Source organism: Staurois parvus, unplaced genomic scaffold, assembly GCF_062004578.1.
Source record: "Staurois parvus isolate SC_StPar_1 unplaced genomic scaffold, SC_StPar_1.0 ptg000849l, whole genome shotgun sequence".
Lineage (NCBI taxonomy): Eukaryota > Metazoa > Chordata > Amphibia > Anura > Ranidae > Staurois > Staurois parvus.
The window spans coordinates 786082-801855 of NW_028318645.1; the positions used below are offsets into that span (position 1 = coordinate 786082).

At 46.3% G+C, this 15774-nt stretch overlaps 1 protein-coding gene across 1 annotated transcript; it reads right to left on the minus strand.

Annotated features, from left to right (window-relative positions):
* Positions 1-11104: 11104 nt before the first annotated feature.
* LOC149443563 (uncharacterized) lies at positions 11105-12320 on the minus strand. Its single transcript, XM_089655571.1, has 5 exons — positions 12104-12320; positions 11894-12017; positions 11680-11777; positions 11363-11590; positions 11105-11254 (listed from the first exon to the last, which is right to left on the minus strand). Exons 1-5 carry the CDS (start codon positions 12260-12262, stop codon positions 11105-11107), a joined length of 759 nt encoding a protein of 252 aa, XP_089511697.1. The 5' UTR covers positions 12263-12320.
* Between the last annotated feature and the right edge of the window lie 3454 nt (positions 12321-15774).

The following is a 15774-nucleotide window of genomic DNA, read 5'->3' on the forward strand; positions in this document are numbered from 1 at the left end:
GCACATGGCGCAGGGTGGCGGTGGAGGCAGCAGTATTCGGAAGCCATACACAGGACTAGTTTAAAAAGCGGAAGCCGTCAGCAGCGTGAGCAGACGACAGAGGCACATGGCGCAGGGTGGCGGTGGAGGCAGCAGTATTCGGAAGCCATACACAGGCCTAGGTTTAAAACTGGAACCCAGCAGCGTGAGCAGACGACAAAGACGCACATGGCAGAGGATGGATCTGGCAGCAGTATGAGAAGGCGGTACAGGGGCCCGTGGCACAGTGTGGTGATGGGGGCTACAGCAACTGGATGCCAGAAAGTGGCCGATAGGGCTATATACTGCATGGAATTAGAAAGTTGTAAAGACAGCGGCCTATAAGGCTATACACACTATAACAATCATGACTTGATTGACCATTGGCCTATAAGGCTATACACAGCATGAATATCATGACTTATTCTGAGAGTGGTTTGGAAGGCTATATACAAAAAGTAATTCATGAGCTGTCCGGACAGCGGACAATAAGTACATATATACAAATCAATTCATCAGCTGTCCAGCCAGCGGCCTCAAAGGCGACACATATAGAAAGCAATTCATGAGCTGTTCAGACAGCGGCCTCTAAGGCGACAGATATACAAAGCAATTCCCGAGGTGTTCAGGGAGTGGCCTGAACGGCTAGGTTATTACTAAATATATTTTTGTGGCCAAACATCGGCCTATAAATAGATGTCTACACAGTGACAAAAAAGTAGGTCGCCTTACAGCGGCGTATCCTACAAATTGACATTATAAGAAATGGTTTAGACCAAAAAAAAAAAAAAAAACTTTGATGCGATGCTATACCTTAGTAGATTGTGGAAAGTCGACAAGTCAAGCGTAACTGTGTACATTACAGAAAATCTTAACAAGACAACCAAACATGTGGCCAAACCGTGACCGATACAACAAGTTAACAATGTAAGAAACAGGAGGGGGCCAAACCGTGGCCAATAAATAAACAGTCCACCTCATTGATGAGATGGACAACACGTGTCAAATAAATATTTAAAAAAATTGCTATTCCATCGGTCTGGAACTGGTCGACTATAAATAATTAAAAAGTTTAAATTCATGTGACAGTCATCCAGCGACGTATAAATAATTTAAAAACACCAATTCATGAGGGGCCCGACTAGCAGAGTATAAGTCATTAAAAAGGTTCAATTCATGTGACGGTCGTCCAGCGAAGTATAAATAATTTAAAAACCCCAATTCATGAGGGGCCCGACCTGCAGAGTATAAGTCATTAAAAATGTGCAAAACATGAGTCGGCCGACCAGCAGCCTCTCAATAAAATATATATACAAATGTACGGATCAGGTGGAGGTCTTCCATTTGTCCCTAATAACATGTTTGGGGCATGATTCATGGCGGATTTAGTCAGTTGTGTCAGGAACTGGTGGTTTGAAATCCAGACTAATCCACGCCTGATTCATTTTCACAAACGTGAGTCTCTCCACACTTTGGGTGGACAGTCGTGTCCTCCGCGGAGTTACAATACCTCCTGCCGCACTAAACACGCGCTCCGATGCCACGCTACTGGCCGGGCATGACAGCCTTTCAAGGGCAAATTCAGCTAGTTGGGGCCAAAGGTCAAGTTTCGTTGCCCAGTAGTCAAGGGGATTGTCTACCTCGGTTGGCAGGGTGCTGTCCAAGTAGGCCCAAGCCTGTTGTTTGAGGTCCTGCTCCAGGTCCACCTGATGCTGCTGCTGCTGCTGCGGCTGGTTAGTAGTTTCCTCACTGCGCTGGTGAAGAAAGCTACTCATCATCGACTGCAGACTGAGGCAGCCGCTGCTGGTGGAGCTGCCACTGCTCCTACCACCCCACCCCTCCCCTGCTGCCATGGCAGCAGAACGCGAGCGCACAGGGCCCACAGTGTCTGAGGATGGACGTTGGCGCAGAAAGGCAGAGACCAACTGACTACATAGGTGGTTTTTATAGTACGTAATTTTGGCCTCCCTCTCAGCAGGTGTGAAAAAGGCCACCATTTTTGAACGGTAGCGAGGGTCCAACAAGGTGGACAGCCAAAAGTCATCCCTCTGTCTGATGGTTATTATTCGGCTGTCGCTACGCAAGCAACCGAGCATGCTATGGGCCATTTGTGCCAAGGAATGCGAGGGACTCCCTGCCTCCATCTCCACAGCATACTGCCACGGTGCGTCTGGGTCCTCTGTCTCCTCCTCCTCCTCTACCAGATGCTCCTGCTCCTCCACTCCTGTCCGCTGAGTGGAAAAACCACCCATTTCACTGAATAATTCCTGAGCACCAATGTCCTCCTCTACCTCCTCCTCTTCTTCCTGTCCTGCCCCCACAGGGGTCATGTGGCGTTGAGATCTGTGCGCCACGTCTACCGCACCCTGACCAGCCACTGTTAACAGCATTTGTTCCAGGACGTGCAACAGAGGAATGACGTCGTTCATCCCATAGTCCTGCCGACTCACGAATAGCGTGGCCTCCTCAAAGGGCCTGAGCAAGCGGCAGGTGTCACGCATGAGCTGCCAATGGCTGACATCTAAGTTACACAGGGAGTACCTTTATCCGCTTGTAACATCAGGAAATCGGTGATGGCCTTTCGCTGCTCATAAAGGCGGTCTAACAGGTGTAGGGTTGAATTCCACCTTGTTGCAACGTCGCAGATCAGGCGATGCTGTGGAATTCCGTTCTGCCGCTGCAGCTCAAGGAGGGTGTTCTTTGCGGTGTAGGAATGGCTGAAATGCATGCAAAGTTTACGTGACATTTTAAGGATGTCTTGCAGTGGGATGGTGGATTTTAGGAATTCGCTTGACAACCAGATTGAACACGTGAGCCATGCATGGCGCATGGCACAACCTTCCTTGACGCAGAGCAGACACCATGTTCTTTCCGTTGTCGGTCAACATGGTTCCGATTTTCAGTTTGCGCGGAGACAGCCATCTGTCGATTTCTCTGTTCATTACACTCAGAAGTTCCTCCCCTGTGTGACTACGTTCGCCAAGGCATACCAGGTGCAGCACAGCGTGACACCGTTGCGCCCTGCACATGTGATATGCCGGTCGGGTAATGGGACTTGGCACGGGGGTGGCGGCTGAGGACACGGCGGAAGAAGAGGTGGTAGAGGCGGACATGTTTGCTGGACCAAGGACGTGCAAACGTGGAGGCAAAAGCGTCGTGACCTGTCCAAGTTGCTGGTGTGGCTGTGCCGGCACCACGTTCACCCAGTGGGCCATAAATGACATGTACTGTCCCTGACCGTAGTTACAGCTCCACACGTCGGCGCTGCCGTGCACTTTGGCAGAGACCGACATGCTCAAAGACTGGCCCACCATCTCTTCTACATGTGAATGCAGGGCTGGCACTGCCTTTTTGGCGAAGAAATGCCGGCTTGGTACTCTCCACCGCGGCTCGGCACAAGCCATCATTTCTCGGAAAGGTGCTGAGTCCACCACTTGGAAAGGGAGGGACTGCAGCACCAGCAACTTGGACAGGAGGACGTTCAGCTTTTGCACCGTCGGGTGCGTGCTCGCAAACTGTTGTCTCTTGGAAACGGATTCCAAGAAAGACTGTTGACGGAATCCGAGAAGAGGAGTAGCAGGAGAAGGAGCATCTGAACGAGCGGAAGATGCCAACGAGCGACAACTCCCCTCAGCAGAGGTGTTGGAGCCTTGACTGGCTGATAGAGGGCGATTGACGTCGGGTGACGGAGCAAGTAACGGAGCGGGTGATGGAGCGGGGGCTGGGGCAGGCAGAACCGCCGTATCTTTATCACGGTTTTCCCAGGCCACCGAATGGCGACGCTGCATATGCTGACGCAACACTGTAGTCCCAACATTGGCCCCCTGGCCACGCTTGACTTTCTGGCCACATAGTCGACATACGGCTACGTTTACTTCCTCGGGCGGCTTGACGAAAAATTGCCACACCGCCGAGTAGGAAACTTTGCCCCCGCTACTCCTCACTGGCTGACTGCTACTTCCTCCGTGCACACCGGCACCACTACTGGCCGTGGTGGTAGGCTGCAGTGGAGCTGGTGCTCTACTCCGTGGCCGTTTGCCTCCACTGACACTGCTGCGACCCTGCTGCCTCCTGGGCAACCCACCGACTGTTTTGCTCGCTGCCAAGCTGGCACCCTCTTCTCCTGATGATGCGGAAGAAATTGCCTGATGACGACGAGGCTGCCAAGTGCGATCAGCCTCATCATCATCAATTAGGGTCTCCGCGTCACTACTAGCCCCCTCGGCTGCGTGTGGGTCAGGAGACAGACCCGTCTCTAGACCGGCTACCGAGCCACTCTCCTCGCCAGTACTTCTTCGCCTGGCTGCTGAAGAGGCGGATGTCTCCCCCCGTTCCTGACCGCCCTCTGTTAGCTCTTCCTCACTGTACAGTGGGGCTGAGCCCACAGCATGCGATACTTCGCTTGGTGAGGGAACACCAAAGGACAGGGGCAGGTAGAGGACACGTGATTTCAGTGGGCTTGCTCCCGAGCCATGCCAACTAACGGTTGTGTCTGACGTACACACCGACCGTTGGCTGTAGGTGTCAGAGGTGACCTGGGAAGAGGAAGACGACCGAGCCAACCAATCGATGACGGCAGGGTTGTCGGTGGAGACACGACCGCTGGATGACACCGGGAGCACTGGCCTCTGGCTGCGAATAGTGCTGCCTCGACCCCTTCCTCTGCTGCCACGTCTGCTCGCTCCTGAAACATTGCCTCCTCTGCCACTCCTCTGCGTGTTGTCTGACATACTCTTTAATTCAATAAGCACCCCAAAAATAAAACCGGATTTAACTCTTTGAACGTACAATAGTGGTTGTGAAGCAGAAAGTCAGTTTATTTAGCACAATCGGTCAATTGCAGCTTGCCATTGGCTGGAAACTGTACGTTTATGTCACTGGAATGCACTAATCACCCAAAAAATATTACCGCCACCCGGCGTGTAAATGGATCTAACTCTTTGAACGTACAATAGTGGTTGTGAAGCAGAAAGTCAGTTTATTTAGCACAATCGGTCAATTGCAGCTTGCCGTTGGCTGGAAACTGTACGTTTATGTCACTGGAATGCACTAATCACCCAAAAAATATTACCGCTACCTGGCGTGTAAATGGATCTAACTCTTTGAACGTACAATAGTGGTTGTGAAGCAGAAAGTCAGTTTATTGTACACAATCGGTCAATTGCAGCTTGCCGTTGGCTGGAAACTGTACGTTTATGTCACTGGAATGCACTAATCACCCAAAAAATATTACCGCCACCCGGCGTGTAAATGGATTTAACTCTTTGAACGTACAATAGTAGTTGTGAAGCAGAAAGTCAGTTTATTTTGCACAATCGGCAAACTGCAGCACCAACTGTGCACGACAGCCACCAAAAAAAAAGAGGGTGTATGTCACTTTAAATTTTCGATTCTTTGATAGCTGTGGCCCTAAGTAACGATTCTGTGTCCCTGAGTAACGATTCTGTGTCCCTGAGTAACGATTCTGTGGCCCTAAAGTCTCTGTGGCCCTAACTCTGTCCCTCAATACACAGAGGTCTGTCTCTCTTGAATGACCGGAGGCTAATGGAGAATTCTAAGATGGCCGCGATTTATAGCTCCACCATTACACAGTGCTGGCTGGCTGGCTGCTGTTTGGCTAATGCGATCACATGTCATGAATGAATGCATTATGGGTCAGCGCGCCTTGTCTGCGCGCCTTCAAAGAGATCCCCGCTCCGTCGCCACACATGTCGCCGCCATTTTTGGGAAAATTCGATTCGTGCATCCGAAGTTTGCTAATCTTCGGATTCGTCGCGTCGATTTTCCAAATCTTCGGAACGAATTCCACTTCGTCATGTTCGATTCGCTCATCTCTACAAGTGATATGACTACATAACAGCCTAAATGGCATAATATATTGCATAGGATTACCAAGAAAAATTATAGCCATAAGCTAAATTGAATCATTTTAATACTTAGGATTCTCACTAGTTTTGTCTTCAGTTTGTGTCGGTTTTGCTTCTCTTGGCTTTTCTCTTGTATTCGAGGAAAGGGCTATCTCTTACAACTGCACGTGACTACACGCTTCAGGTTCTTCCTCACTTGACTCAACCACGAAGGATTCTGGTGCTTTAGGAATTGGTAGCCCCTCTCCATGAGGAACTGGACGTATTGCCGATGGAATATTTGGATAGTGCACAGATAACGTTTTCTTCTTATTTAGCCCTTTTACAATTGGAGGCACCATACAAAAGTAACAATTACTAACATGATCTGTTGGCTCTCTCCAAATCATTGGCACAGCGAAAGGAATAGATGCCTTTTTTCCATTCAACCATTGCTCCAGTGCCGTCCCACAAGAATTGCAGCATATATGTGGTGCTTAGCTCTTGTCCTGGTCTCCTATCTTGCAGCCAAAATACAAGTTGTAGGCTTTCTTAATCATTCCTGTTATCCTTCTTTTTTGTGAGATAAAAGTTATTTCACCGCAGATATAGCAGAAATTATCTGCTTTATTCACACAAGTTCGAGGCATTACTGAGTAGCCTATATAAGCAGAAAACGAAATGTAAAGACGAACTCCAATCAGCTACAGATACTGCAGCTTTTATGCAGTGAAGTGATGCAATTAAAGGCTAATATTGCATCATCTCAGTATACATGACATTTTTTATTGGTCACCAGTATCAATTGCGCAATATGCAGCTGAAGTTGCATCATAATTTTGAATGGCTTACGTCATTAGATGGGTGAATATATCATGGAAACTAGAGCCAATCAACATTTTTTAGGGTCATTTTCGTTTTCAGCACCCCAAAATTATGTAAGATTAGCTAATTTTATGCCCAAAACTTTTTACCTGTTGAACAGTGTCATTTAACTACATGTTTGATGGCCATTCCCACCCCAACCTCGGTTTTGTTGGACATTTTCAGAGTAATGACTAATGATACTGATGTAAGAATGGATGATGGACCATCTATGTCATTGTATGAGGACTGTCAGAACTGTCCAGGTCCATATAAAGGCTGGAATATATGACTGGTATGAAAACGTTGAATGTTCCCCCAGGAGATGTGTTACAATATGACATGTGATTCTGAAGAGATTCCCCGGTGTTGGGATCTCAGATTTCCATATGGCCCACATCACACAACCCGATCTCCTCAGGACAGGATTTTCTGTACGTCTAATAGAACATGTAGTTCAGTACATAACCCAATGAGCTGTCATCATGTTCTATCACAGCCCAGCCACAGTCACAGGTCACACTACCTTTAGGATGGTTGTTTTCTTGTGGAAATCCCACATATTCATATATTCCAGGAATATTACTGGAGGGCCTTGTACTTGGAGCCGTCTGAGTATGATATTGCCTGAGCATCCTAAAGCTATGGAGAAGGATCTAAGATCAAGAAGGAGGACCGAGATTGTATCAGAAGATTGTATATCAGACATTACACTGCTTTCCAAAGCTGAATACACTAGTTTAGTTGGATCTATTGTATGTAGTCTGGATAAAAGTCTGAATCGTACTTCTATGGCTTTGCAGGAACTGTTACTCCACCTCCAAGGAACCCGTAAAGCTGTTCTTCAGAATCCAGTGACTATAGATGATTTACTGCTTAACAATGATCATGGTTGGGAACATTGTGACGGAATGTAAGTGATCATGCCACCTCTATACAATCACACATAAAGGCTTTACATGACTTGTCCTCAGGAATTAAACAGGATGTTCCTGGTAATGGGTGGGACGGGGTATTTGGATGGATACCCGGCCTAGGAAGATTGAGACAAATAATGGGTGGTCTGATAATAGCATGTTGTGGCCTAATTGGCATGTGCTGTTAGTATGAATCCATGCCTGAAGAAGGAAATTAAGGGGTCTGCTGAAAGAAAATTCATTGGACGAATATGATAAAAATTAATAATGTAACACAATGATTTCCTATGACCGTCAGCTCCATCTAGTGACCATAATGAGGTATTATTCATGAAATATCTCAATCAGTAAAAGTATCTCAATACTGCATTATGGCCACTAGATGGAGCCAAGAAAATCAGAGTATGAAAAAAAATACGGCCAATATTCATCCCAGCTGGGCGAACGCCGGTCACATTCGTTCAACTCCATTTTTTTATTTTTTTAAATAGACCTCTAAATGTTTGTGAAATCTCCCACCACAAAATGTACTCAGCCAATAAAAGGTCAGGACACCATTTTTATTCTTTTTCTGCTATCAATGGCCAACCCGGTCCCACACTTCATCCATGTCTTTGGGGACCTCTGATCTCCTTATCAACTGTTTCTTTCATGATGAAGATCAGCCATGGAGTATATCTGAGGTGTATATCAGGGTGTGCTTCTTCCCCACATGAGAGCTGGGATGTCCAGCAACATTCATCTAGAAGACATTTCCCGCACTCAAGGCACTAATACACCTCCAGGGTTGTGTGGGACCCCTGATGTACAGGAAGACAGGACTTCAATGAGGAACATTTCCCTCACTAAGGACAGGAAAGTGGCTTCTCCGTCGCATGAGATCGCTGATGGCTGGAAAGATTGGACTTCTGTAAAAAACATTTCCCGCACTCGGGACAGGAATACGGCTTCTCTCCCGTGTGAGATCTCTGATGTCTGTAAAGACTGGATTTATCTGAAAAACTTTTCCCACACTCAGGACAAGAATATGGCTTCTCCCCCGTGTGAGATCTTTGATGTATGTAAATATGGGACTTCTGTGAAAATTTTTTCCCGCACTCAAGACAGGAATACGGCTTCTCTCCTGTGTGAGATCTTTGATGTGTGTAAAGATGGGACTTCTGTGAAAAACATTTCCCGCAGTCAAGACAGGAATACGGCTTCTCCCCCGTGTGAGATCTTTTATGCACATTAAGATGGTATGTAGAACAGAACCTCTTCCCACACTCAGTACAGGAGAATCTCTTCCCTGTTGGAAGGCCGGCCCGGTCCCACACAGTCTGAGGTTCCTCAGGATATGAGGAATCTGATGATCCATCTACACTGGGTGGTGCCGGATGGACATTGGAGGGAGCCGGGTTTTCTCCTGGACTATACTGTGTGATGTCCTCATCTTCTACTTTCCAGTCTGGAGACAAAGTGAGACAATCCTCGGAGGTTTTCCTCATCTCCCGGCCATGGACTAAAATACAAAGACAGAGGATAACTAGACAGGAGCTGATTGGTTCCCCCAAACCAGGACTCTGCCCACATCAGGCAGCTTGGTCTCTGAGGAGCTTACAATTCCACCCTCAAGGGAACTAGGAAATGGCTCCTCTGATCTCCTACCAGGTCATTTCTTTATTCATGGACCTTAGTCAGAGAGTGAGGAAACAACCAGAACTGTCTTTTATAGGAGGGACAGTGATGAGGGGATTATAGGACGAGGGTCCCCACCCCCTCTATCACTCATCGCCATCTTCCCAACACAAGAAGTACTGCACTTCCTTATTTAGTCCATGATTTAGTCATGAAGAACAGCGGGGCTGAGCCCCACCAGAGGTCAGAGAGTGAGGATGGGGGGAGAACAACCAAGATGAAGACTGGACTGATCCTGAAGACCACCATCATTGGGGTATTGACTCCTCCCTCATTATCACTTTCTGTTTAAGGGTCCAAAGTTGGAGGATGTTATCACATTATTATCACCATGTAAAAGTCTGTGCTCCAATCACATCATCCGATATAAAATGTCCAGCTGGGAGCAAATGGGTGTAACAAAAGAGAATCCATATTATGTGTATATATAACAGTGGGGGGAGGGGGACAGCATAAGTCAGGAGTATGGAATGTACAACATAGAGTATATAGTGCAGGGGTCAGGAGTATGTAATGTACAACATAGAGTATATAGTGCAGGGGTCAGGAGTATGTAATGTACAACAAAGAGTATATAGTGCAGGGGTCAGGAGTATGTAATGTACAACATAGAGTATATAGTGCAGGGGTCAGGCGTGTGTAATGTACAACAAAGAGTATATAGTGCAGGGGTCAGGAGTATGTCATGCACAACAGAGTATATAGAGTAGGGCTCAGGATAATGTAATGTACAACAGAGTATCTAGTGCAGGGATCGGGAGTATGTAATGTACAACATAGAGTACATAGTGCAGGGGTCAGGAGTATGTCATGTACAACATAGCGTATATAGTGCAGGGGTCAGGAGTATGTAATGTACAATATAGAGTACATAGTGCAGGGGTCAGGAGTATGTAATGTACAACATAGAGTATATAGTGCAGGGGTCAGGAGAATGTAATGTACAACATAGAGTATATAGTGCAGGGGTCAGGAGTATGTAATGTACAACATAGCGTATATAGTGAAGGGGTCAGGAGTATGTAATGTACAACATAGAGTATATAGTGCAGGGGTCAGGAGTATGTAATGTACAACATAGAGTATAAACTGCAGGGGTCAGGAGTATGTAATGTACAACATAGAGTATATAGTGCAGGGGTCAGGAGTATGTAATGTACAACATAGAGTATATAGTGCAGGGGTCAGGAGTATGTCATGCACAACATAGCGTATATAGTGCAGGGGTCAGGAATATGTAATGTACAATATAAATTATACAGTGTAAGGGTCAGGACTCATAATATTGGTATTCAGTAATCAGTGGAACATTAAATGTTTACTGTAGACAAGTTGCAGAGATCCCACACCGCTGCCTCCCATCTCCTGAGACTGCACTCAGTGACTTGGGTCTGAGACACTACAGACATATCCCTCCACCCGGCACAGCCAGCAGACCACAGAGCAAGGAACCCTGGGAGAAATGTTCTGTCAGAGATCTTACTAGACCCGGGCATGGGGAAGGAGACCCAAATCACATGTCCCAGGTGTCTATGTCAAGTAACGCCCATGAATCAGAATTTTCCTGCCAGCTGAACCCCAGAACCTCCATAAATCCAGTCTAGAGACATAAATTGTGTCTGCAGCACAGAGAAGGAAGATTATCCGAGAGAAATCCAGGAATACAGGACGGGGAACACAGCTCAGGAAAGTGACCAGGGGATTACAGGCTGATATCACCCAGTCCCCGCCCTACTCTGGACCAATCAGTGAGCAGTATGGGTGGAGGAATGGATTTAGTGTTCATGACCCACCTGTGCTGATCTCTGTAGGAGTGTCCTCCTCTATAAATGTCCCCGTTATTCCATCCTCCTCCATAGACTGCTGATCATCCCTCACATACGCCTCTTCTTCTGCTTTCACCTCAAATTCTATATCGATTGGATCTCCACTCTAAATCAAGAAAATGAGAGAAAATATCATCTGTAAAATATAAGGTCACATAAACAATCCACACATTGTCTCCACAAGTCCATGTTCTAGATGCTCCATCCCACCAACCTTGTAATAGTGAGGGATGGTGTGACCTTCCTGTGTGGAATCCCGGGAATACAGAGGACAGGGACATCTCTCTGGTGGGTTCCTGTAGCTGGATGACTCCACCATGGTGTCCTGGTACAGATCTTTGTGTTCTTTTAGAAGCTCTGACTCCTCCATCCCCCCATCCTCATCCTCCTCCTCTTTTATCTCTTCTTTAACCTCAACTTTAGGATCTCTCAGGTTTCCACTCTGAATATATAATAAAAATGACATCAATGGTAACAATGCAGATAATGTACAGATCCTAATGATACTATCAGTGATTGTTCCTCATCTACCTGATGATGGTGAGGGATGGTGTGACCTTCCTGTGTGGAATCCCGGGAATACAGGGGACGGGGACATCTCTCTGGTGGGTTCCCATGACTGGATCCATCTGTAGGAAACACACACACTGACTGAATCCATTGTTTCTATGTGTTTATCAGATGATGGGGGATCTAGGTGGATCCTCCGTACTGCTCTCTCCTTTACAATAAAGTCTCCTCTTACCCGGTGATGTGAGGGGCGGCTGATTGTCCATCATGACGTCCTTGTAGAGATCCTTGTGTCCTTCTAAATACTCCCACTCCTCCATGGAGAAATAGACAGTGACACCCTGACACCTTATAGGAACCTGACACACACAATGATACAGTCACCATCCAGACACATCCCTTGTCTGTTACTGGAGAATGTCCCAGAATTCCCGGCACCGCTCACCTCTCCTGTCAGCAGCTCCATCATCTTCTTGGTGACTTCTAGAATCTTCTGCATGTTGTGTCTCTCAGGGTTTAGGGAGTCACATGGAGGCACTGTGATGGTCATATGATCACCTGACTTCAGAAGAGGAAATCTCTGAGGAACCAATGGGAATATCATGTTAGACTCCCAGAATCCTCCTCTCCGGTCATGTCTGTGTTTTATGAATAGAGATAAGAGTGATGTCATGTGACCTCCCAGAATCCTCCTCACCTCTCCGGTCAGGTCTGTGTTTTATTAATAGAGATGAGTGATGTCATGTGACCTCCCAGAATCCTCCTCACCTCTGCGGTCAGGTCTGTGTTTTATTAATAGAGATGAGAGTGATGTCATGTGACCTCCCAGAATCCTCCTCACCTCTCCGGTCAGGTCTGTGTTTTATTAATAGAGATAAGAGTGATGTCATGTGACCTCCCAGAATCCTCCTCACCTCTCCGGTCAGCAGGTAGATGATCTCCAGGGTGAGGTTTAGTATCTTCTCAGTCATGTGACTCCGGTCCTCCTCCATCCTCATTGGTGCCATCATGTGATCTATACAGGTCTCCTTGTAGACGGATAACTTTGGGAAATGAAAGTAAGAATGATTTGGATGGTATTGGTCACACAATAATAGGATGTGGATGTGAGGGGGGAATAGGAGGGTTGCTGGACATTGAAGAACTACTCCCCCCATGGGAAGACATTTTGTTTGGACTGTTTAGTGTTTACTACAATTTTGAGGTCCGGGGCCCCTTTTCTCTGTTGGGTTTGTTTGGTCTCTGAACTGGTTTTGATGAGTATTAGATCTGCAGACAAGGAATGATAAATCTGATCCTTCCTATGACTAGTTTGCTCTGAGGCAGTGCTGTGAGGTCAATGTCGGCTCATCATGCAGGGATGGTCACTTTACATCACCCGACGCCCGGGACATGTAGTTCTGGGGGCCGGGCAAGTATTGTTTTTAATCTTTATCCCTGCTGAGGGCAAGCCACAGGGCTCTCCTTTCAGGTGCCAGCCTCTGCCACCCCGTGTGTGTGAACCTCTCCTGTACCTGCTATGCTTCCCCGGCTCTGCTTGCCCATCTGTGGGCCCGGGTCAGCAGGTGTCGGAGGGTAGAGGGGATGGAGGAGAGCGGACACGTTCACTTCCCTTCTTGTCCTGACCCAGAAGTGACTTTATGACAGATTTCCCGACCATCGAGGCCGGCAAAGAATGTAATGCGGTGCGATGTGCTCTACATTACATCCAATGGAGTACAGGGGAGACATTGGGGGTCTTTTAGACCCTGGATGTCTCAATAAAGAGAACCTCTCATCAAAAGTCATCTCATAGAGGACTTTGTCCCCTTAAGTAAAAATGTTTTTTTAATTGTAAACAATTAAAGTTAAACCCAAGTACATAACTCCTCCCCTTAAAACATGTTGAGGCTCCCCACCCCCACATATATGCACACCCAAACATAAGAGCACACGCTGGAGCGCCTACACGCGATAACATTGATTGTGATACACGTTACATATCGCCGGTCACACCAGAATGAGAGGATAATTCTAGGAGCAGACCTCCTCCGTACTCTATACTGATGACCTAGAAGGGGCTATAAATGTGTCCCCTATAGATAATACCGGGGACTAAAGGTTGTCACCATTTCAGCACACACAACTTAAGGGTTGACATGTTGGATATCTATTTACTCGCTGCAACCTCGGCTTTTATATTTTTACACATAAATGGGTCATTTATTGCTTTTTGTGCCCTGAAATTAACTTAAGTGTATTTTTTACTGAAATTTGGCATTTCCTAGACTTTGTGATAATATTTTGTGACATAAAAAAATAGAACTGCCGCTATTTTCTCTAAAGTCTCTATTTTCAGAAAATCGATATTTTGGGGGTTTTGTGTCATCTTCAGGCCTAAAATGATTTTTTAAATGTGTGCAAAAATGAAAAAAGGGCTCTGGAAGTAAAAGGGAAAAAAGATAAGCTGGACACTCCCCTTTCCTGAGGAGCAGCCAATCGGTTCTCATTACACTGCAAGGTCTCTCCCCTCCCTGCTAGTCCCGGGTGCTGGAGACAGGCGGGGGAGGGGAGGAGGAGATAAACAGCGCAATGTTACACATATTACACATTTAATTTGCTATAAAGCCCCTTTCATTTTTTTTTGTTTACAAACGATTTTATTTTTCAAAGAGTAGACTGAAAATAACAGTACAGCGTCAAACAATGTGTACAGTATTAACAAGGCACACTTGAATCGTACAATTCAGAAAGGCACATCATATAGAAAGGGTAAAAAAGAAGAGAAAGGAAAGGAGAATAGATCCTAAGTACATGAGAAATATAAAGGAAAAGTAGACTGAATGATATATGTGTGAACAGGACACGTCAATCAACCTTCACATGGAATGCCACTATTCATGTAGTAAATGTCTCTGAACCTTCCATGATTCCCATTTTCTATCAGACAAGTGCATCTTGTCCAGTAAGTTATAATGAATTCTCTCCATGAGCATCACAGCATCTACACTATGTAACACAGAGGCCAATGGTACAGTGATAGATTCCCAATGTAGGGCGATAGCCCACAAAGTAGAAATACAAATAGTATGTATCAATGTCATAACATTATCAGGAACCCCCGGGATACGAGCTCCCAATAGGAAGACTGTATAGTCAGACGTACCGGAACACCCACCAGTGAAGTCACCAACTCAGATATCCTGCGCCACACCAAGGATAAAGTTGGGCAAGCCCACAACGTATGTACCAAAGTACTGGTGAGGCCGCAGCCCCGGAAACATAACGGGGACGTTTGTGGGTACAAAACGTGTAGCCTTGACGGGGTATAATACCATCTGGTTAATACCTTGAGGGCCGTCTCACGGACAGAAAGAGATGGAGAGCTCTTACATATGTTATCCACCATGGAATCCCAATCCTCATCCGAAAAAGTGATACCACTATCCTCCTCCCATTTGTGTCTCTATAAAGGAGGTGTGGGAGAGAGACTGACCAGGAATTGGTGATACAGATCAGAGATAAGACCTTTGCCCAAGAGAGTCACGGCTGATACGTTCAGAAATCGGAGATGAAGGTGTAAGGCCAAAATGGGAGTTAAAAAATGTCTAATCTGTGGATAACGATGATATTCACGAAGCGGAACATCAAAAAGTACGCACATCATATCAAAGGGAATATAAGATCCTCCACTTTGACAGTCAGACAACCTAATAAAGGATCTATCGTACCACCAACGAAACGCCTGAGGAGAAGAAAATGCTGTACTAAAGTTAGGGTCACCAAAAAACGATACACCCGGGGAAACAGAAGAGACCAGATTTCATTGAAGTTTCCATCGAGACCAAAGTGTCAATGAATGGCCACAACAGTTATAAAACGTTAACGATCGAGGGAGGATTTTGGACCATAAAATACCCGGTAAATAAAATGGGCGTATAGATTGAGATTCAAATCTAACCCCCGGGATCTGGGAGTTAACAGTCGCCCATTGTGATAATTGTGCAAAACACGCTGAAAGGTAATAGAGCCAAAAATTGGGAAGCCCGAGGCCCCCCGTCCGTTGTGACCGGTACAAAACCGATGAGGTAAAACGTGGACGTTTATTACACCAAATAAATTGTTAATCAGCCGCTG